The sequence below is a fragment of the Mustela erminea genome, chromosome 1, assembly GCF_009829155.1.
Source record: "Mustela erminea isolate mMusErm1 chromosome 1, mMusErm1.Pri, whole genome shotgun sequence".
In the NCBI taxonomy this organism is placed as follows: domain Eukaryota; kingdom Metazoa; phylum Chordata; class Mammalia; order Carnivora; family Mustelidae; genus Mustela; species Mustela erminea.
The window spans coordinates 88,422,463-88,446,555 of record NC_045614.1 but is presented as its reverse complement, the minus strand read 5'-3'; the positions used below and the strand labels follow the sequence as shown (position 1 = coordinate 88,446,555).

Here is a 24,093-nt window from a genome sequence, read left to right as displayed (position 1 = left end):
TGATTTGATAAATATTATAAATCAATATTAAAAATCAGGGTGAGGAAAAAAATCAGGATGAGAAACCTGTTAGAGATAATAAGTGTATTAGTAAGCGCATATCCATTCAGCATGGACTGTTCCTATATTTATATATAAAATTTGAAGAAACCTACCGACTGGAAATTCACATATTTTTGTATATATATATATATGTGTGTGTGTGTATGTGCATGGATGTACACATTGAAGACCAATTTCTATAAGCCACAGAAAAAATAGCCAGTGTTATTAATCCATTGTACAGGTGTGTGTGAGTACATCTCTCTCTCTCTATATATATATAGTATGTAAATATTGTTGTTGGCATATATCTCCTTAGTCTTATCCTTTTGGTCTACCTGTTCTCATTGCCATTCTCTCTTATTTTTTAAATTTTTAAATTTTTTATTTTTTATAAACATATAATATATTTTTATCCCCAGGGGTACAGGTCTGTGAATCGCCCGGTTTACACACTTCACAGCACTCAGCAAAGCACATACCTCCCCAATGTCCATAATCCCACCCCCTTCTCCCAAACCCCCTCCCCCCAGCAACCCTCAGTTTGTTTTGTGAGATTAAGAGTCACTTATGGTTTGTCTCCCTCCCAATCCCATCTTGTTTCATTTATTCTTCTCCTACCCACTTAATCCCCCATCTTGCATCACCACTTCCTCATATCAGGGAGATCATATGATAGTTGTCTTTTTCCACTTGACTTATTTCGCTAAGCATGATACGCTCTAGTTCCATCAACGTTGTTGTAAATTCATTGCCATTCTCTTAAGTAGTCCTTCCCTCAACACTCACAGAGTCTATCCCATACTATTTATAAATAAACAATTAGTATTAGTCAAAAAGAATAAAACAATGTTTATTATTTTTAAATAATTTATGTAAGGCCCACCAAGGAACATTAAAACCACCATTTAAGACCCAAGCTGCCTGGGACCATCTTGAAAGTCATCAATAGAGAGGTCACTAAATATATTTGTGGCCTTGACAAGGCCCCACTGCTGTGAAATGTGGAAGCCTCCCTTCCATGAAACATATGTAAAAGGAGTGGACTTTTACATGTGGTTTGGTGTTCACTGGGTCTACCTTCTTATATCTGTTTTGTGATGAGACTGCTTCCCGTCCTCTAATATCTGGTCTCCCATCCTTCTGTGTCAACTAGTTTCAACTAGAAACTAGCTTCAACTAGCCAGATGATTGTCCAGGAAAAGACCATATATCCTAGTCTTCCTTGAAGCTTCATGTGGCCCTGTCACTAAGTTTTGGTCAATAGATATGAGCAGAAGTGACTTTCCCTCGTCTGGATCTTAACATTAAAACAATTGAGTGTAGTGGACTCATATGGCCCTTTCTCCCTTTCTAAAATGCAAGGTGAAGAGAACTAGAGGTTCACTTTTGACCTAAAGATGGGAGCTATGTGTTGAGCATGAACTGGTCTCTCTACAGACCTCCACTACTCACCCTGGATCATTATACAAAAGAGAAAGAATACTCTGCATTGTGTAGTTTGGGGTCTTTCTGTTAAAGCCCCTTTTCTTGCCCTCTCAGCAATAAACACACTGTGTTTTGCTCCATATGCATCTGCTATGAGACTAGTCAGTATTTTTCTGGGTCTTCCAGCTTTGGTTCCTTAGTTTCCCTGCCTCTATTTACCATCTTATGACTCATTTCCTTTTCCATAGCTCTCAGGTGTGCCATTGTTCAGGCACCTGCATGACAACAACCTGACCCACAGGAGATTATGTACTGCACCTCCTCACATTGGTCCAGGCCTATCTCACTTGAAAGGACTGAGATACAGTCTACTTTCTGTTTCCTGGGACCCTGTTAATGTTTCTTTGCATCAATCCCAGGAAATGTTGGGGAACTTCTGCTCTTGTAGTCTTTCTAGAACATCCTGAAGACCCAACTACTGTCCACAATGGGGAGAACAATGAGCAATATTGGGATTTCTGATTTTGCTGTGAGCCCCATTTATTATCTGTTTTTCTTTTTTGTTTCTTCATTTTTTGCTTTTTAAAGTTATGTTCAGTTAGCCAGCATACAGTACACAATTAGTTTTTGATGTAGAGTTCCATGATTCATTAGTTGCATTGCTTATCTATTTTTTTATTTTAGTGACTCAGAAAATCCCCAAACTTTTTCACTTTTCTGAGTTCAAATAAGTGAAAATCCTTTTGTCTTCTCATCAGTGAATACCTTAGCCAACTTCTACAATAACTCCTTTTTATGTAGCAGTTACTATGGGCCCACATGCATTATTTTAAGTTTTCCACATGCATTATCACTTTCAAGCTTCACTATAGGCTCCACAAAGGGATGAAGGCAGGTAGACAGGTTGTAACCCATTCAAGGTCCATAGGTAATAAGGCTGGGGTTTGAACTTTGACTCATTGACTCCACCATCCTTTATCTTAACCAAGAAGTTAACATGTCTCTCAGCACATGGAATTTTCATGTGTTCACACTAGCAATCAACATATATCATCTTCAATTAGTAAGTGGCTATTACTAACAAGAGAAATCATAATCAGGTACAGGAATTTGAAAATTGTTTTTCCTAACTTTTGTTACATGATTTTTAGTCAGAATGAAAATGCAAATATGTGCTTCTGTTACAAATAAAAATAAACAGTTGTTATGTGTGTACTAGATATGCATGCATAATGAAATGATGGCTGATGCATGTTATGCTAAACCTGTGAGGGTTCTATGATGTAGGTGTTACCCTTGCTTAATCAGTGAGGCAGTCTGAAGGTCAAGTAGGAAAGTGAGTTGGATCCTAAAGCCAGAGCCCATTTTCTTTCCACTGTGCTCATCTGCTTTAATTAGCCCATGCACATACACACACGTACGCACACATACACACACACATGTGCACACATGCACATACAGAATAGAATCTCTTACACACCATACTGGTGGGCTTTGTCAAGGCCACAATATTCTTAGCAACCTTCCTACTTACAACTTTCAACATGGCCTCAGGGCATCTGTCTACTGAGGGATTTTCCAATCTTGGTAATTGGTGCCTGGGTAGCTCAGTGGGTTAAACCTCTGCCTTCAGCTCAGGTCACAATCTCAGGGTCCTGGGATCGAGACTAGCATCAGGCTCTCTGCTTTGTAGGGAGCCTGCTTCCCTCTCTCTCTCTGCCTGCCTCTCTGCCTACTTGTGATCTCTCTCTGTGTCAAATAAATAGAATATTAAAAAAAAAGGGGGGGTGCTGAATCCCTCCCTGATGATAAAGGAAGTTAGCAAAATGTTAACCAGACAACTGGTCACGTCACTTCTTGTCTCAGCCCAGCTATCAGTCTGCCTGAAGTGCCTAATGAAGTATTGAGAATAAAGCCGTTTTTGTTTTGTTTACCTTTTTCTTTGCAGATCCTGTGAACAACTTCATTTTTTATGCTTCTTAAAGCATCAAAGTTCTGCCCAAAGCTAACCCTTTCTTCTCCCCCAGCAATTTGTTGGAGTTGTGCTTTGTTAGCCTCCCCGATGCCAACTGCATGAATGGTGACTTGCTCAGCCCTTACTCTCTCTGCAGGCTCTAGGACTTCATCTGCGGACCTCCCGTCAGTCAGCACAATGAGGTAACAGGGAACCTGGCGTGTCCTATGCTTCCTATCTTCTTTTATTATTGACAGCACGAAATCCAGGGCCTCCCCAGTATGGGTCCTGCCTTTGAGTTGCTCGATGTTCAAAATAGCATTTCTTAAGTTCACATTATTAGAACTGTCATTGATATAAAACTCCACTTTCATCTTATGTGAATACTGCACCGCTCCGACTTGGACTTTGTCTGGGCCAATGCTGAACATTCCTGTCACAGCCAGCATAAATTCCTTGATTTGTCCAAAGTGTTTCTTCTGTATGCTGGTTGAGCCATCAATGAGGAAATAGATATCAGCCTCTTTCGTATCCATACAGCCTGCAAAAAAGAAAAGAAAAGATAGAAAAGAAAAGAAAGGAAAAGAAAAGAAAAGAAAAGAAAGGAAAAGAAAAGAAAAGAAAAGAAGGAAATGAATTCTTTGTTAATTACAGAGACTCTGGGGAGAACACTGTAAGAGAGTTTGTAGAGGACCAGGAGAACATGAAGGTTCTAGAGAACCTTCATCATTTGCACAGTCTGTCTGCTTCATCAAACCTGTTCATGCCCATTTTCTCTTTTGAAATTGACGAAAACATGATGGGATATTGAAACAGAGTGACCCCCAGTGCTTTGTTTCAGATCATACGGCCAGTTAATTTAAAGGAAGGACCAGATTCCCAAGTCTCCAGGCTGTGATTAAAATTGTTTTTCTAGTATTGACATGTGACTTTTTGGACAGTTTATGCCTTATCATTCCTTGAGAAATGGAATGAAGGACATGACCGACTGCCTTACTTCCCCAATAACTTCTTCTTCCTGGAGCAACTAGAACAATATATTTAAAACTAGAACCAGATCATATTACTCTTCTACTTACGTGGTTTATCATTGCATTTAGAATTTAAAAATAAAAAATTGGCCTGAACTTTCTCCCTGCTTTTCTCTTGGACCCTGTTTTCAGCAATTCTTCATCTTACTCACTGTGTTCCAACCACTCTGAGCTGCTTTCTGTACTTCGAAAGTGCCCCAGGGCTTTTGCCCTTGCCCTTCTCTCTTCCTGGAATATTCTTCCCCCTAAATACCCACATAGCTGATTCCTTCTTATCTCATCATTTGCCAATTCAAATGCCAGTTCTTCAAAAAGACCCTCTCTTCCCCTCTAGCTAAAACACATCAATCATTGCCTATGCTCTTACCTTATTTTCTCTATGACATCCTACTTTTTGAAGTTATCTTCTTCATTTGTTCATGAACACATACTGTTTCCTGCCACAGAGGGTCAGCCCCACAAGGGCAAAAACTGCCTCCTCTGTTTTTACCTAGTATACCTGGTGTATCACAAGATTTCAACAAAATTTTTTTTAAAAAAAGAGATTTCAGGGGCTCCTGGGTGGTTCAGTGGGTTAAGCCTCTGCCTTTGGCTCAGTTCACAATCCCAGGGTCCTGGGATCGAGCCCCACATTAGGCTCTCTGTTCAGCAGGGAGGCTGCTTCCTCCTCTCTCTCTGCCTGCCTCTCTGCCTCTCTTGTAGCTATTGACACTACTTCAGGCTATGGGGAGTTGGTCCTTAAGAAATCAGAAATACTGGCAATAAGTTGGGACCTGGGAATTAAACTATGAATCAGGGGCACCTGAGTAGTTCAGTCATTAAGGGTCTGCCTTTGGCTCAGGTCATGATCCCTGGGTCCTGGGATCAAGCTCTGCATCGAGCCCTGAATTGGGCTCCTCGCTTGGCAGGAAGCCTGCTTCTCCCTCTCCCTTTGCTGTATTCCTTCTCTCGCTGTGTCTCTCTCTGTGAAATAAATAAATGGAATCTTTAAAAAAAAAATTTAAACTCAGCACACACAAAACAGACAATCATATCAAAAAATGGGCAGAAGATATGAACAGACACTTCTCCAATGAAGACATACAAATGGCTATCAGACACATGAAAAAATGTTCATTATCACTAGCCATCAGGGAGATTCAAATTAAAACCATATTGAGATATCACCTTACCCCAGTTAGAATGGCCAAAATTAACAAGACAGGAAACAACATGTGTTGGAGGGGATGTGGAGAAAGGGGAACCCTCTTACACTGTTGGTGGGAATGCAAGTTGGTGCAGCCTCTTTGGAGAACAGTGTGGAGATTCCTCAAGAAATTAAAAATAGAACTTCCCTATGATCCTGCCATTGCACTCCTGGGTATTTACCCCAAAGATACAGATGTAGTGAAAAGAAGGGCCATCTGTACACCAATGTTTATAGCAGCAATGGCCCCAGTCGCCAAACTGTGGAAAGAACCAAGATGCCCTTCAATGGATGAATGGATAAGGAAAATGTGGTCCATATACACTATGGAGTATTATGCCTCCATCAGAAAGGATGAATACCCAACTTTTGTAGCAACATGAACGGGACTGGAAGAGATTATGTTGAGTGAAATAAGTCAAGCAGAGAGAGTCAATTATCATATGGTTTCACTTATTTGTGGAGCATAACAAATAGCATGGAGGACATGGGGAGTTAGAGAGGAGAAGGGAGTTGGGGGAAACTGGAAGGGGAAGTGAAACATGAGAGACTATGGACTCTGAAAAACAATCTGAGGGGTTTGAAGTGGCGAGGGGTGTGGGAGGTTGGGGTACCAGGTGGTGAGTATTATAGAGGGCACAGATTGCATGGAGCACTCGGTGTGGTGAAAAAATAATGAATACTGTTATTCAGAAAATAAAAAAAAATTTTAAAAATAAACTATGAATCAATCCCTAAAATATTAAGGCAAAGATAAGCAGTTATCTGCAAAAGATAGGATTGATCTCAGGCCAGCAAAACTTAAGAGCAACCAGAATGTATTAATTTATATACCTAATAAAGAAGAATCAGGGGTTTTTCAGAATAAATACAATGGTGGTCAGCAATGAAGGACCAAAAAAAATATGAGTCACAGTGGGTAACCAAGGCAATGCCCATGTAGCCCACCTGGAGCTGTACTGTCTAATACACTAGCCATTAATCACACATTGCTATTAAAAAGTCAATTTAAAATTTTAAACTACTTAAAATTAAATGAAATTTAAAAATCAGCTCTTAAGTTGAACTAGCTCTATTTCAAGCTAACATCCCCATGTGGCTAGTGACTATTAGATCCAATAGTATAAATATAGAATATTGCCATTGTCACAAAATGTTCGATTGGAAAGTGTTGAAGAATGTGTCCCTGGCCCCTCACCTGTAGAGTTATACAGAGACAGAGATAGAGAGAGAGAGAGAGGGAGATCTATATTTTGACTTTTAAATAGAACCAGCTACCCAGCTGAATGATACCAGACATTTCAATCATAAAACTAACTCCATGGCTATGATCCTGCAACCTCCAGCAATCTCTCGATTTCAATTTAGCTTCTTGGTATGCATGCCTATAGGGAGAGAATATACTTCTCAGAGGACATGAATGTCCAGGTCTCTGGGCACTGAACATCTAAATATAACTGTCACTCTTCTATACATCAGTCTCTTGGTTTGATTATAGTGAATCTCTTCTTGATTTAATGAAACCTGACTTAACTAGATACCTACCCTGTGCCAGATGTGGTAGAGACAATGACTAAGTCAGTATAGACTGGTTCTCTGTGTTTGACCATTCTGAATCTACAAACCTGGCCATCACACTCTAGACCATGTTAAATTCACTAAGATCAAGGCTCTCAAACATTGCTAACAATAGTTTATAGGAGAGCTCGCTAAAATCCAAGTGCCCAGGCCCTAATTTGAGACTAATGCACTAGGTTTCTGGGAGGGCTTGGACAGATGAATTAGTAACAAATTCATCAGGAACCTCTGATAAGTTTATAGCTGACCCTGTTGGTACTTAGCCTGTATCCCCTCAAACTCTACCATTTCTTTGCCCACCAGTTCCTAACATGTTTACTCTGAGGGCTTGCACAGTGTCTGTCTGTGGGTAGATTACACTCAGTGTGCTGGAACCCTCTTAGCATGGGGCTTGAAGAAGTGCCTGGAAGTGCTAGAATACAAATTCTCTAGCTACACTGCCCCCTGACTGGGACAATTCTAATGTTTAAACTACACTGTCTCTAGAATGGCCCTGTAGAATTGAACCTCCATGGGACTTGGTTTATCATCCTCTCCTTCCTGGCCCCAATCCTCACTTTCCTACCAATCTCCAGTTTTCCCTGGGTATATCCAATATATCCAATATATCAGTTTCACACAGAGGTTTTTCTGGCATCTACTTCTGAGGAACCCAACCTGAGTCAGGTACCAAATTCTGAAAACTGCTCAATTAGTAAGAAGCCACCTACAGACTAAGGCCTCATGAAGAACAGCTATCCCCCTCACATGGTCCATGCCTCTAGTCTAGGTCCTATACCTTCCCATTTAGAATTTCTATATTGAAAATAATCATTTTTTGTCATGTCATTGTCACTCTCCAAGAGAGACCACACTACACATTCCTCCTATACCCTCGTAGTTGGTACTAGACCAGAGTGGCTGCCACTAGGAAAATTCCCCCACAAGTCACTCAGGAGGGAACACAGGTCTTGTTTCTTGCTCCTGTGTGTAATGTATTCATGCCACAGGAAATCCAGGGCTGGCCCAGAATAAATTCTTAAACTTTCAATTGACTGGTCTGAGTTTAAAATTGGCCTTTAAAATCATTGGAAAATCACAAGCCTTTTCTAAGTTCTGCCAAATTCCAGTTCCAATTGTTCAGAAGCATTTTATCTGCAAAGGAAATGTGTGAAGACAGCAGATATCTCAGTATTAGGTAAACACAAAGTCACATCAAGTTTCTTTTAGCATGCACCTTTGAAAAGAGCTAAGTAAGCAGAAAGAGGAAAAAGAACCAAAGAAAGGCAGTTCAAGCGACCAAAGGGTGGGTGGAAGGTGCTGCAGTATGAAAACTGTACGAATATTTTGACTCTGGTCTGAAAAGATAAAAGAATGTTATCAAAACTACATGGAATAATTGAAGTCCCTTCGAGTTTGAAAGAAAGCATTTTAGGACAAATAAAAGGAAATTCAACTTTGTACTTGTGGAAAACTAATCCCTAAATCTGAATAGGTTTATATTGATTCATGGGTAACAGGTCCGTAATAAATTACTGAAAACTAGGATGTCTGAATATCAAGGAAGACAGCCATAGTCTCTTACAGTGCCTCTATTGGTCTGTCTCAAACTGAATTGGGTGAGAAAAGGTATGGTCCAATATAAACTTTTTCTTGGTTATCTCTATCAGTTTCATTTTTGCTATTGGCAAATCCTGCCGTTGTTTATTCCAGTGCCAGTGTTTTTCTGCTTACTGATTTGCTTTGTTGGCATCTGAGTTTATTTACTTGTATGCCATGTGCAGTTTACAACTTCCTTACACTCTCCCAGATAAATTCCGATTATAATACTTGACATCTAGCTAAGAGGGTCCATCACTTCTCACCTTGGTCCTAAGTCAATATATTCAGCAAACGTTTATTTACTGAGCCCTTACTGTGGGAAAAAATTGTACTGGGTAATTGGGAAGAAAATTCACTTACTGAATAAATGTCTACTGAGCACAATCTAGTGAATCATTACAGTGTGGCCTCATCGTTTGAGGCGTATTTGTAACTCTTTTACACCATTAGTATCTTAATGTAATTATAAAAACCAGAATACTATCAAAGATATTTTTTATGGTTATCTGCCATTTAAAAGTATCCAGTATTTCTGTTTGCATCCCATTAATACAAATAATGAAAAAATGTTTTAATCTTTAATAAACAGATTTATTGTGACTGTAATATACTAAAGTCATATTAAATTGTTAACTCTGCCTCCTCAAACACATATTAGGAAATAATCCCCCAAATAAGTATTTAACTTTGCAATAGATATAAAGGAGACTCTGGGTGCTATAATTAGATTATTTTGAGGCAGACAGAGAGCTGTTATCCCAGCTGATTTAGTATGTTCTGTAATTGAGAAAATGTTCACCAGATTATACTTTTTAGTGATTTACATGTACATTTTATAGGGGACATGTTCTGTGTATAGTGAATAAATAACTTTTATAGTATCACAAAAATGTTTTGGATTCCATAGTTCCTTATTAGGATATGAAGTTTGTTTATCTAAATGTTGATTCTTCCATCACTCACATTTGATTTTTGTCAAATTGCTGCCGCATATTTTAAGCCTTCTATGTAAAGTTATTCACCTAAAAATTAAAAAAAAAAAGAGCTAAGTAAAACTATAGAAGATTCACAGTGTATCTTAACTAGGATATCTTCATTAGAATGATGGAAGACAAACATAATAGAAAAGGTCAAAAAGTGCAAAAATACTCATGGTTGTGTGTGAAGATACAAGGATTAAGATGATATTATCCAAGACTTCCAGAAGGGAAAAATATGTATGATGACATATATATCCAACAGTTAGGGTATGTTTAGCAAATTATATACCATTCATACCATGGAATTTTATTGCCAACCTAAAAAAAATGTTGCAAAATAATATTTAAGGAAAAGGATGAAAGTTTGTGATACAAGGTTGACAGAAAAGTAAGGAAGGAAGATAACATTGGTTATCCCCAATATTATTGTCTCCTTCTATACTAATCAAACCCCCAGTTTTTACCAAGGTGCTTGGCTGCCCTAAATAAAGACTACATTTTCCAGCTCCCATTTTTATAACTAGGTGTGACATGTGACTAAGTTCTGGCCACTGGGATGTAAACAGAAATTATATGTGTCATTTTGGGGAATATCTTTGAAGAAAAGGAAGTGGAAACTTTCCCACTTCCTCCTTTTTTATCTTTCTTGCTTGCTGGGTATGAATGTGATGCTTGGAGAAATTATCTTGGACTATGATCCTGGGAATAAAAGCCACAAATGGCCAAAAAATAATGTAGAAAGAGACAGGGTTCTTGACACTGTGGTATACCATACCAGCTCTGTCTACCTACCTTAGGACTTATTTGTGAAACATAAAAAAAAATAGTTTCATCCTCACAGTTAAATGCTGTTTTTATTTCTGTTGGTCACACAAAAATAGTCATAATTGATTTAAATTACCCAACTGTATATTCCCATACTGTATGATACAATACTCACCAGCTACATGTGGCTATCAAAACTAAACTGAATTAAAATTAAAGTTCAGAAAAATTAAATAAAATCCAGATCTTCTGTTACACTAGCCACATTTCAAGTGCTCAATAACCATATGTGGCTAGTTAGTGACTCCCTTACTGGACAGCACAGATGGGGAACATTTCCATAATCACAGAAAGTTCTCTTGGACAGCACTTGCATGTATAACGCTATACAATCTTTAAAAAATGTGTATGTGGCACCTGGATGGTTCAGTCAGTTAAGCTTCCAACTTTAGATTTCAGCTCAGGTCATGATCTCAAGGTTGTGAGATTGAGCCCTGCATCAGGTTCCACATCGGACGTGGAGCCTGCTAAAGATTCTCTTTTGCCCTCTCCCTCTGCCCCTCCCCATCCTAAGTAAATAAATAGATAAAAATAAATTTAAAATGTGTGTGTGTGTGTGTGTGTGTGTGCCAGTGTATGTACATAATAGGGAGAGAGAAGAAACCAAATGACATGATAAATGTTAAAAATGGTTTTATCTGAAAGAAAGAATTACAAATGATTTTCTTTTCTTCATGTTCATCATATTGTTAAACTTTTTTATAATGAACACATACTACTTTTTTACATTTTTTGAGGTACAATTTACACACTAAAAAATTTACCCTTCGTAATCATTTGATGATTTTTAGTAAATTTATGAAGTTCTGCAACCAGAACCAAATCTAGTCTTAGAATATTTCCCTAACTACTGAAGTTCTCTCAGGCAATTACAGTCAGTCCTCACTCTCGCCCCTACTCTAGGCCACAATTCATATTACTTTTACAATAAGAAAAGTATTTTTTTAAAAAAACATACCAGTTCTGTCAAGGTCCATTCCCTCAGCACGAGTAGAAATTTGGGACCAAATTTCATTCTGGAGTTTTTTCTGGAAGTTTTTACTGTAAGCTTCCAAGTCTGCATAGGACTCAAGCTTGGAAACCATTTGTCTTGGAGGGTAAGACACTATTTCTTCTAACTGGACGTCATTAGCTCCTTGAATATTCATGCCAAACACAGTCACATCCTGCAGCCGAAGTTGTATCGCCACGTCGCGCACCTCATCAGTCGATGGTCTGTGAGTGACAAAGACTGCGATCTGAGGCACTCCCTGTGCCCTTCTGCTGCCACTTGACTCTGAGAAGGCTTCTAGCCTCATCTTCTCAATGGCAGCCCCAGCATTGGATTTCCCAGCCTGGATAGAAAGCTTTTGGATTTGCTCCTGAAACTCATACTGGGTTGTGCTTGAATTTAGAAAGGAAATAATCTTGGCTCTATCACTGTAACTCATAAGACCAAGGCGTGTGCAGTTGTAACTCACATCCATGGCGGCGGTAATGTTCCTTAGGAAATTCTGTAGGTTCCTTAAATTTTGCCTGGTGCCAACTGATTCATCTACTAGGAACATGAGGTCAGCTAATGAATCTTTCTGACAGGCCACTGGGAAGGAGACTATGGAGAGAGAAAAAAGTACAAAGATTAGTGTAAACTACTGGTCCAGAGTGAGAAAGGCACTTTACTGATTGTCAAAAGGCATTAGTGAGAACAGAGGTGGTCATGACAGATGTAGTTAGCATTGTTTTCTTTCAATAAACAACAGATAAAAATTCTGAACAAGACTTACAAGGTCACTGACTTCAGAGTCTTTGCAATAATGTTCCTCCTCTCTGAAAAATGCTTCTTACCAACTTTTATATCACTCCCCACCACCAGCACCATCATGATATTCATGACGACCATCACTACCAGTATGACCACCCCACCACCAACCACCACTAACTGCTACCACTCTCACCTCCACCACCATCGCCACCTACCAATGCCCCTATATCCACTTGTACTATCACCCCAACCATCAACAACCAACCACCACCTATACCTCCACTATCACCATCTCTACCTCTACTACCAGCAACAACAATTACCAACCACCACCACTACCACCAACCACCACCATCAGCACGACCACCATCTCTACCATCCCTCTCAAGTGCTAGGCAGGGATAGATTAACAGAAATATCTCTGACCTCAGGAAGTTCAGATTCTAGGGGGAGGACAGATAACTAGATTATATTATTTCAGTGCTCACAAGGAACTGAAACAAGTAAGTCAACTAAGTTACTCTTCTGGGGATGTGGGAGAAGGACTAACTTACTTGAGATAAAAAAAAAAAAAGTCAGGGGGTGCTCTTTAAGAGGCTTGCACTGGGGCTGAGATACAAAGAGAAGGATTCAGCTACATACTCCTATTCCTGCCAGAAGAGGAGTTCTCACAGAAGGAACAGAAGGAGGTGGGAACAAGAAAAAAGACCAGAGTGGCTGGTGACAGTGAGTGAGGGGAACAATGATGGATGAGGCCAGAAAGAAGCAGCGTCCAAATCATATGGGAGTCACATGATCTTATTTAAATCTTTAAAATATCAACCCAGTTGTTGAGGAGAGATAAAAAAAAAAAAATTCAGGGATAGCCATTAATAATCAATTTCCCTAGTCCACAAAGGGACCGTGTTTCTTGGACAAGGAAGTTAGGACAAGCAGTTAGGAGGAAACAGCAGTGTACTTTTGGATACATGAATTAAAGATAGAACAGAGAGGGACTTGATGATAAATTGGATGCTAGTGTTAAAAGACAGAAAAGAAGTGGTGAGAACTAGCTTTTTGGCATGAACAACTGAGTGGATATTGGTGGTATCTTTTTTTCCAAGACAGGGAAGACAGTAGAAAGAACAAGTTGTAAGGGGGATTCAAGAGTTCCTTTTCAGTCACATTAAGTCTGGGATATTATTGAAAATGCCAGGTATGCAGTTGGTTGTAAAAATCTGGAATCCAGGGAACAGAATACCATATGCACAGAAAAAGCCTATTCCAGGCACAGGTGGAAGAACTATATCTGTGGAACTCATAGCCAAGAGATAAGCTCAATCTTGCCAAGAGCTACCCACTAGGATTGTGAATTCTAGAAACCAGAAGATATGTCTTATTTATCGCTATCCCTCCAGTACCTGGTGCCTAGTGAGAACTCAAATTAAAGATAATTCTCATAAATCTACCAATGCATTCTGTACTCCACACAGTTAGTGAAAACAAACTCCCGGCATGACCTAATTGGGTTAGTATTTATTTGCAAATAGCTATTACTATGAATAATAGTAAACTGTGTGCCAAATGCCACACAAGCCATCTCACACATATCAAGGTAGACACTATTATCCTCACATTACAGGTAAGGAAATGAAAGCTCAGAGGTTAAGTAATTTATTTAAGGCCATTAACAGCCAATCCAGAGTCTGAATTTAGACCTTACAGTGTCTGAAGTTCTTACTCTTAACCTCTAAAGGCGAGGATAGTGTCCCATCAAGCAAAACCTTGTTGTACCATATTGATGTGAAGTTAATTAGGAGAGAAGCACAATCAACACACAGAACCTTCTAAGAAGGTGGTAAAATCCTACAGCCCTGAAGAGCACAGACTAAGCAGCCACCTGGAAGATCTCCCAGGTCCCCAGAGTGGATGGTTACAGAAGGGTTTCCTCTCTGAAAGAAGAACATAAGTCATAAAAACTTGCTATTCTTCCAAGGTGGCGGGAGTGAGAGATCAGGAGAGTGGAAGGAAAGGGATTCCCTGGTGTCTCAGGAGTGACACTAACTGTTGCAGAACCTCGTAAATACTCACTAAAACCCATTTCTTTTTCTTGGGCATAGAGCTAGACCTGACTTCTCCACCTCACTTGCAGTTAGGGGTGGCCATGGGACTAAGATCTCGATAATGAAATGTGAGCAAAAATAATGTGTGTCTCTTCCAAGCTTATCCTACAAACCCTCCTGTGAGTGATATTTCATCTTTTTTCCCCTCCACCAGCTGTATAACAATCCCCAGGCACCTTGGAAGTCACACTTTGAAGACAGAAGAGCCACCACCAACCCAAGTATCTGACTAGAGGAGAGACAGCTGGTCACTTTGACCACCGGTGCTAGAATGTTACAAGGGAAATAAACTTGCTATTATTCAGGGAATCTATTTGTTATTAAGGCCTGAACTGTTCCTACTACACAATTAGGCTATAGCTATAGTCATGGAATCAGTAATGATGAGGCAGAAAGGAAGTTTCAAGGTCATCTTGGTTCCCATGACTTACAAATGGGGATGCTGATGCAAGGCTCAGAGAGATGACATCAATGCCCCAAGTTCACACAACCAGCTAGTGGCAGTGTCTGGGTCTTCTGACCTTGTGTTCAGAGCACTTTGTACCACACCAGGTGGCTTCCTTGAGTCTTAGAACTAGATAGTACCTGCTCAGAATGGCCCATCATCACCAACTGAGTGCAGAGGCAGGCAGCAAAATCCATTTTGCCAGGAACTCTTTCTACCTTACTCTGGAGAGAATGGTGGGAGACTTTCATGAGTCTGGGACCTTTACTGAGTGCTCTCCTGGGGCTGTACCCTGGCCTGTTCTGAAGCCTGCCCGTCAACACCGCATGGGTGGCTTTCTATCTCAGTTTACCCATTCCTTCCTAATGCTGTCTCCAATCACCTGCCAAGTAAACCATTTGTATTCAAGAGTCTTCTGTTTTAAGGTCTTCATGGAGCACTCACTTAAAACACAAATAAAGCATTTTTCACGCATTTTATCTGTAGGACTTCCATTTATTTGTTCACTAAGAAAGAATGCTAGTTCATTGTCAGGCACTGTGTAGACCTGAAGATAGACCTACGTGCCCACTTCTGCCCCCAACATGCCACCAGTTCATTGGTGGGGGGGACAGAAACAGAAATGAGCCATCCTTCCCTCTGGGAGGTGCTTCTGTCCTCAAGCATGCACAGGAAATTGTGACACACAAAAAAGAAATGTGAAAGGAAAGCCTTCCAAAAGGATAGGACTATAGGGCTGAGATTTAAATGATGTCAGGAGTTACCCAAGATATAAGAAGAAAAAGGAGAACAAGGGAATGCCCATCAGAGAAAAAGCACAAGCAGACATGGCAGGTAGTTGACAGGGATCTGTAGAAATTTCCAGGACTTCAGTGTGGCCAGTCACGGGAACCAGAACGGGAGCTGCAGGAGATGAGGGCAGAACGCACAGAGCCCCCTGCCTGGGACCCAGGCCTTCCTTACCTTGAATATCGGCTGCTCCATCCCTGTACTGGGTGGCTTCCTTGATGATCTGCGTCATGTTTTGGGAAAACGCGCCAAGGTCCCTGACCGACCGGAGTTTGAAATGAAACTGAGCCGTGGCCATGGCCTTCAGCTGCTCCTCGGAAGCACCCTGCAGCCCCACGGACACAATTCTCACCCCGTCTTCCCGCAGGGCTTTGGAGGCCTCTTCCACGTCATCCTCAGACTCCCCGGAAGCCAGGACCACCAGAATTGGGGGAAACTGCTTCTTGTCCCTCCCGCCGGCCTGCGCAGAGAAGTAGGTCCTGTGCGCCTCCCGGAGCGCGTGGCCGATGCGCAGGGAGCCGCCCATGAAGCCGAAGTTCTTCTTGAGGTGGTTCAGCATGGGGTTCTTGCTCCTGAAGGTGCTCAGCTGGAACTCATTGTGGAACTGGTCGCTGTACTGGGCCAGGGCCACGCGGTACTTGTGGGCCTCTATGGGCAGACTGCTGATCATCTTGTTCATGAACGTTTTCACAAAGGAGAAGGACTTAGTTCCCAGGTGATCTGAACTGTCCACCAGAAACACCACGTCTGCATACTCAGGGCCGGGTTCTATCAGAATAAAATGACAACAAACCTAAACAAGGTGATTGCTTGTTCAGCCTTTACATTTGACACTACAATATTCATTTGAGACTGTGTCCTAGGTTAAGACTAACTCGGAATCCCAAGGGAAGTGTCTTCTGGAGGTCACACAGAAAAAACGAGACTGGTTTTTGTGAAAATATTAAATAGGAAGACTTTTGTAAAGTGAAGGAACAATGTTTTTTTTTCTCCACTCTATCCCAGAGACATTTTTTTTTCTTGTTTTGGCTAGGGAACCCCAAACTTCAATAATATACTAAAGAATAAACAAGAAAGCCCCCAAGTAGTCTGTGGATTAAGAGTAGCTTTTAGAAACCATATCAGCTAATGGTTTAGAAACCATATCGGCTAATCAGGTGTCTTGGGTTGGAGAGTTTAGAAGCAGATCTGAGATGGGGACTTGGGGGACGGGGGCTTCACTGAGCGGAAGCAGGATAAGGGAAGTGGGAGAGGAGCAAAGCCCCGTATTTGCCTGATCTGAAAGGATTCCAGAGCATGTCGCTCTCTGAGGCAAGAGGGCTGGGCTGTTACACTCTTTCTCTATTAGTCACTGGCTGCAGACCATCCCCAGGAACTGCAGGGAAGGGGAGGAAGGCTATGGGCACAATCTCCTGCATTAGCTGACTCTCCGAGAGCTGAGAGCGGTTCTCCTGAGAAAGCGGGCCTTGTCTGTGAGCTGTTACCGGCTATATTCATAGCAGCTGGGCCCAGGGCGAGGGTGGTAAGAGGGGTACCAGCCTGATAAAGAGAGTCTGGGCCCAAGGGAGACACCACCAGGATCTACTGTCGCAGTCAGCCACCTCCACGCTGGAAATCAGGGATGTACTAGTAAATGCCTAATGATTGCTCCCTCTTTCCAAGTAACTCAGAAGTTTGTCAGGGAATCCTAGGATGCAGACTGACCTCCAAAACAAATGGATCGACTCTATTCACAGAGACACAGAACATTGGGACCTAAGCAAATCAATGAATAATTAAAGTTCTTCTAGCCAAGTGTAGCATAATTCACGCTTTTGCCTTTGGCTCTCTGTCATCTTTGAGAGATTGTTTGCTTGACAGTGTGCCTCCAACTATAATTCAATGCTGTCTGCTTTGATTTTTTGGTAAATAAGTAAATCCTTTGTTTCTGTGTATTAAAATGAGAGTCGGTTAAGCCATAAAAATGTTTATGTTCTTAAATGATAATAAACATAAAATATACCAGTACCTGGACTATGATCTGCCAATGTTTCAGTCCAAAGGATTAAGATGAATGTGATTAGCAGGATCTTCATTTTGTTAATGAAGGCTTCTTGCTTATATTCTGTAAAAAAAAGTTATTTACAATATGAAAAAATCTCATTGTATAACAAGACATAATGACTGGAGAATCTGGGTTAGAATGCAATTCACAACACAAGTGTCTGTCAAGTAATGCCAGGTGTGTTTAAAAAACTCATTAAGCATTTGGAGTATTTACTGCAAGCAGAGAATGCTGACATTTGCTGAGTCCTCGCCATGGCTTAGATACTTTTCTCAGTGCTTTATGAGTATCATCTAATTTAATCTTTACAACTGTCCTACAGCGAGGGACAAATACTGTGGCTATGTGACATCTGAGGAAACAGCGCAGAGTGGCTTGGGAAGTGGTAGATCCAGGATCCCAACCCAGGCAAAGGTGACTGCAGAACCCAAGCTCTTCATCACCGTAAAAATGCCTCATAGGAAGTCAGTGTCCTCACAAATCACACTCTTTTTTTTAGATTTATCTATTTATTTTAGAGAGAGTAAGAGTGAGGGGGGTGCAGAGGGAAAGAATCTTCGAGCAGACTCCCTGCTGAGCATGAAGCCCAATGTGGGGCTCCATCCCCACCCATGAGATCATGACCTGGGTTGAAACTAGAGTCAGGCTTCACTGATTGAGCCACCTGGCCCTCCCTCAACCTTCTATTTTTATGTCAATAATGACTGTTGTGTATGTTCACACCTTGGCTCAAAAAAGCCAAAGCTACCCATGTCTCTTTCTTCATGAAATGCTTGTAAAGTCTGTTCTCACATTTACAGAGATACTCAGTTTTACAAATTACTTAAGCTCAGCATTTCTCTCCATGCAGCTCACAATCACTCAGAAATCTTCAGGGAACATTACAGTCTTTAGAAATTCCACCCATTCAGAGTTGTTTTTTATAAAGAGGAAAAGAGATCAAATGACCAATATGCAAAAATAAAGCTGCCTTAAGTGAGAGACCAAAAGTATAAGGGCTTGGTTTTTTTCTAGAATTGAATTTTCCAGCACTTCTTTTGAAATTTTTGATTATTAAGGAAGGGTGAGAGAATCATTGGAGTCTAGATTTGGAAGGGACCCAATAGACCATTTAGACTAAACCTTTATTTTGCTAAGGATGGCCACTAACAAGGCTTCCTAGTAGTTAGTGGCTGAATCATGGCAACAATGTCTTTTAAATCTATATTCGTCATATTCTAACATACCACGTATTTTACTTATTCATTAATTTTAGTATTGAGATAAAATTTGCATACTCTAAGATTTACCCCCTTTAAAGTGTTCAACATATTTTAGTATGTCACAGTATTTGTATCCATTATCATTAATTCCAGAACACTTTCATGACCCCCCCAAAAGAAACCCCGTACCAGTTAGTTGTTAATCCCCAACCTCCTCTTCCCACTGACCCTGGTGAACACTGATCTACTTTCTTCTCTATTGATTTACCTATTCTGGACATTACTATAAATAGAATCATATAACATATGGACTTTTGTGTTTGGAATTATTCATTAACATCATGTTTTCAAGACTTTTCTATGTTGTGATATATACTAGTGCTTCATTCTTTTTTATGGCTAAAGTTCTGTTGTATGGATATACATTTTAAAAAATCTATTCTGGGGGTGCCTGGGTGGCTCAGTGGGTTAAGCCTCTGCCTTCAGCTCAAGTCATGATCTCAGGGTCCTGGGATCAAGCCCCGCATCGGGCTGTCTGCTCAGTGGGAAGCTTGCTTCCCCCTCTCTCTGTCTGCCTCTCTGCCTACTTGTGATCTCTCTCTGTGTCAAATAAATAAATAAAAATCTTTTAAAAAGTCTATTCTGTTGATGGACACTTGAGTTGTTTCTACTATTATGAATATTGCTGCTATGAACATTTGTGTATAAATTTTTGTGTGGATACATGTTTTCATTTCTTAAGGAAATACTTTGAGCAGATTCCTAGGAGTGGAATTTTTGGTCATATGGTAATTTTATGTTTAACATTTTGAGAAACTGCCAAATTGTTTTCCTAAGTGGTTGCACCATTTTGCATTCCTACCAGCAATGAATAAAAGTTCCAACTTCTTTACTTTATCACCAAAAATTATTATTTTCTGTCTTCTTTTATTCTAGTGGGTATAAATGGGTATCTTACTATGTTTGATTTGCATTCTCCTAATAATGAATAACATTGAACATCTTCATTTAGTTATTGGTCATTTGTATACCTTCCTTAGAGAAATACCTATTGAAACACTTGACCCATTTTTAACAGAGTTATTTATCTTTTTTTAGTGTGTAATAAGAGCTCATTATATATACTGGATGTTAGATGATTATCAGATATATAATTTTCGAGTATGCTCCTCCTACTCTGTGGGTTGTATCCACTTTTAAGACTGTCTTTAAGATACAACTAACTTTAAATTTAATTAACTCCAATTTATCTATTTATTTTTTCTTTTGGTACTAGGGCTTTTGGTGTCATAGCTAAACCACCATTACCTCATGAAGATTTACTCTGATGTTTTCTTTCAAGAGTTTTATAGTTTTAGCTTTTACATTTCAGTCTTTAGTCTATTTTGAATTATTTTTGTAGGTGGTATGAGGTAGGAATTGAATTCTACTCTTCTTTATGTAGATATTCAGTTGTCCTAGCACCGTTTGTTGAAAGGACTTTTCTTTTACCATTGAGTTGTCTTGGTATGCATATCAAAAACAAATTTACCATAAGTATATGAATTTATTTTTGGACTCCCAATTCTATTTCATTTATATCTATATGTATATTCTTATGCCAGTACCACACAGTCTTGACTATTCTACCTTTGTAGGAAGTTTTGAAGTCAAGAAATGTGAGTCTTATAACTTTGTTCTTTTTCAAGTTTGTTTTGGCTGTTCTGGGCCCCATAGATTTCTAAATGACTTTTAGGATCACCTTGTCAATTTATGCACAAATGGGCTTTTTATTGAGATTGCCTTCAATGTATAGATAAATTTGTGAAGTATTACTATTTATTTTTTTAAAGATTTATTAATTTTATAAAGAAAGAGAGCACAAGAGACCATGAACAGGGGGTTGCAGGGCAGAGGGAGAGGGAGAGAGAGAATATCCATCAGACTCCCTGCTGAGAGCAGAACCTGATGTGGGGCTCAATCTCACAACCCTGAGATCATAACCTGAGCCAAAATGAAGTTGGATGCTTAAATGACTGAGCCCCCCAGTGTCCCAAGTATTGCTATTTTAATGATGTTAAGTCTCTCAATCAATTAATATAGATTGTCTATAGAGGAAATAATTTGTTTTAACTCCTTGCTTCATATTTCTGTAATGTTTTTCAAGAAGAGGAAATTATTAGAAGTCAGGGATAGAAGAAAGGCCTCTCTGAAAAGCCATGCTGATTTAGGAGTCAATAAATATTCAGAGCTGTTATATATCCTTCCTCTGGTTGGATGTATATTTGGAAAGTGAGACTGGACTCTACCCAGCTCAGGCTGAACTTAGTTGCCCTATTCACCTGTGGGTGCTAGAACCTCAAAGAAGATATCAAGGGTGGCCATCCATGGGCAGCTTCACTCCAGCCTGCAACCCTTGGCTTGGCTCCACTCTAGTTCCCTCTTCAGCTCAGGTCCCCACTCTGCAGGTCTTGGCACCAAAATGGTGGATCAGCAACAAGCGAGGTAGGCAGGCATGTCTTGTTTATTTATTTGTTTTTAATTTAATTTAATTATACTTTTTGTGTGTGTTCCAAAATTCATTGTTTATGCACCACACCAAGTGCTCCATGCAATATGTACCCTCCTTAATACCCACCACCAGGCTCACCCTTATTCATTTATTTTTATTGTCTTTCTCTCCCTAGAGCTGGGAATCAAGCTCTAAGAGAATGGGGATTTCTATCTGTCTTGTTCATCATTATATCACCAGCTCCTGGCACATAGTAGGCACTTAATAAACACTATAAATAAATATTGTAACTTTGCATATACACTATTTCATGAATATGTACATATATCTATAGCTTAATTGTGTAGAGGTGGAATCACTAGGTCAAAGGTATGTTTAAGATTTTATGAGTATTGCCAAACTACTAACCATTGGGCTATATCAAATAATATTCCAATACCCATCCCCACAACAAGCATGTTTCATAATTTTCAAATCATTGTCTTTTTTTCCAACTTGAGATATATTTGAAAAATTACATTAAGGTGTACTGCTGGTTATTTGATATATGTGTATATTATGAAATGATCACCACAATAAGGTTAGTTAACAAATACATCACCTCACATAATTACCATTGTGTATGTATATATGTGTGTGTGTGTGCTGAGAACTTTTAAGATCTATATTCTTGGCAACTCTAAAGTATATAATACAGTATTGTTAACTATTGTAACCATACTGTACTATAGTTACTGTAACCATAGATGTAATCATCCCCCAAATTTATTCATCTTATAACTGGAAGTATGTATCCTTAGACTACCTTCACACATTCCTTCCCCCACCCCCCTGAAAACTAGTACTCTACTCTGCTTCTATGAATTTGGTTATCTTAGATTCGACACATAAGTGAGATTGTTCAACATTTGCATTCTCCATCTGATTTATTTCATTGATCATAATGCCCTCAAGATTCACCCATGTTGTTGTAAATATCAGGATTTCCTTTTTTTATGGCTGTGTGTGTATGTGCGCATGTGTGTGTATCACATTTCTTTATCCGTTTATCTGTCAATGACAGGTCATTTCCATGTCTTGGATACTGTAAACAATGGTGCAATAAACAAAAATGCAGATTCCTCTTCAAAATAGTGATTTTATTTCCTTTGGATATGCACCTAGAGTGGAATTGCTGAATCATATGGTAGTTCTATTTTTAATTTTTTGAGGAAACTCCATACTGTCTTCCATGGTGGCTGCATCAATTTACATTCCCACCAACAGTGTATTTTTTTTAAAGATTTTATTTATTAATTTGACAGAGATCTCAAGTAGGCAGAGAGGCAGGCAGAGAGAGAGGAAGGGAAGCAGGCTCCCCGATGAGCAGAGAGCCCGATGCGGGGCTTGATTCCAGGACCCTGGGATCATGACCTGAGCCGAAGGCAGAGGCTTTAAACCACTGAGCCACCCAGGCGCCCCCCACCAATGGTGTATTACAGTTCTTTTTTCTCCACATTCTCACCAACATTCATTATCGTTTGTCTTTTGTGTAATAGCCATTCTAATAAATGTGGGGTGTAGTTTTGATTTGCATTTCCCTGATGATCAGTGATGTTGAGCACCTATTCATGGACCTGTTGGCCATTTGTATACCTCCTTCGGAAGAAAGTCTATTCAGATTCTTTGTCCATTTTTAAACTGGATTATTTGCAAGTTTGTTTTGTTGGGGGATGTTACCATGTTTCAGTACCTTGTATATTTGAGATATTAATTCTGTATCAGATAGGTTTGCAAATAATTTCTCCCATTTCATAGGTTGCCATTAAGCTTTGTAGTTTGATGTACTCCTGCTTGTTTTTGCTTTCACTGCCTGAGATTTTGGTGTAATACCAAAAAATTGTTCCAAAAGCCATGTTAAGGAGGTTTTTCCCCTTTGCTCTCTTCTAGAAGTTTTATGATTTGGGGTCTTATATTTTTAGGCCTTTAATCCATTTGGAGTTAATTTTTGTCAGTGGGTGAGATAGTGGTCCAGTTTCATGCCTTTGTACATCGCTGTTCTATTTTCCCAATACCATTTGTTGGGAAGACTATCTTTTTTACCATCGAATATTCTTGGTTCCTTTTTTGTAAATTAATTGACCATATATGAATGAGTTTATTCCCAAGGTCTCTATTTTGTTCCACTGATCTATGTATCTGTTTTTATGTTAGTACCAGCCTGTTTTGATTACTATATCTTTCTCGTATGGTTTGAAATCAGGAAATATAATACCTCAGCTTTGTTCTACTTTCTCAGGATTGCTTTGATTATTTGGGGTCTTTTGTTGTTCCATATGAAGTTTAGTGTTGTTTTTTAATATTTCTGTGAAAAATGCCACTGGATTCTTGGTAGAGATTGCATTAAATCTGTAGGTGGCTTTGGGTAGTATTGATATTTTAATAATATTAATACTCCCAATCCATAAACACAAATGTCTTTCCATTTATTTATGTCTTCCTCAGTTTCTCTCATCAATGTCTAAGTATTTTATAGTTTTTGATGCTATTTAAATGGGATTTTTTTCTTTGCTTTTCCTGAGATTTTGTTAGTATATACAAATGCAACTGATTTTTGTATGTTTATTTTATATTCCGTTGAGTTTTTTCATTAGTTCTAAGAGTTTTTTGGTAGTCTTTAGGGTTTTCCATATAT

The 24,093-nt window shown here is 39.5% G+C and overlaps 1 protein-coding gene across 7 annotated transcripts in view; it reads right to left on the bottom strand.

Moving 5' to 3' along the window:
* Positions 1 to 24,093, bottom strand: part of COL6A5 (collagen type VI alpha 5 chain) — a 147,197-nt gene that overhangs the window by 86,443 nt on the left and 36,661 nt on the right. For all 7 annotated transcript variants that reach the window (XR_004283198.1, XM_032332796.1, XM_032332819.1 and 4 more), the window contains exons 2-5: positions 17,691 to 17,786; positions 15,857 to 16,450; positions 11,564 to 12,196; positions 3,405 to 3,965 (exon numbers count right to left, since the gene is read on the bottom strand). Coding sequence is in view for 6 of the 7 variants with exons in the window: in XM_032332796.1 (XP_032188687.1) it covers positions 3,405 to 3,965; positions 11,564 to 12,196; positions 15,857 to 16,450; positions 17,691 to 17,757 (1,855 nt within the window). In the remaining variant the exon portion in view is untranslated. The remainder of the gene's footprint in view (positions 1 to 3,404; positions 3,966 to 11,563; positions 12,197 to 15,856; positions 16,451 to 17,690; positions 17,787 to 24,093) is intronic.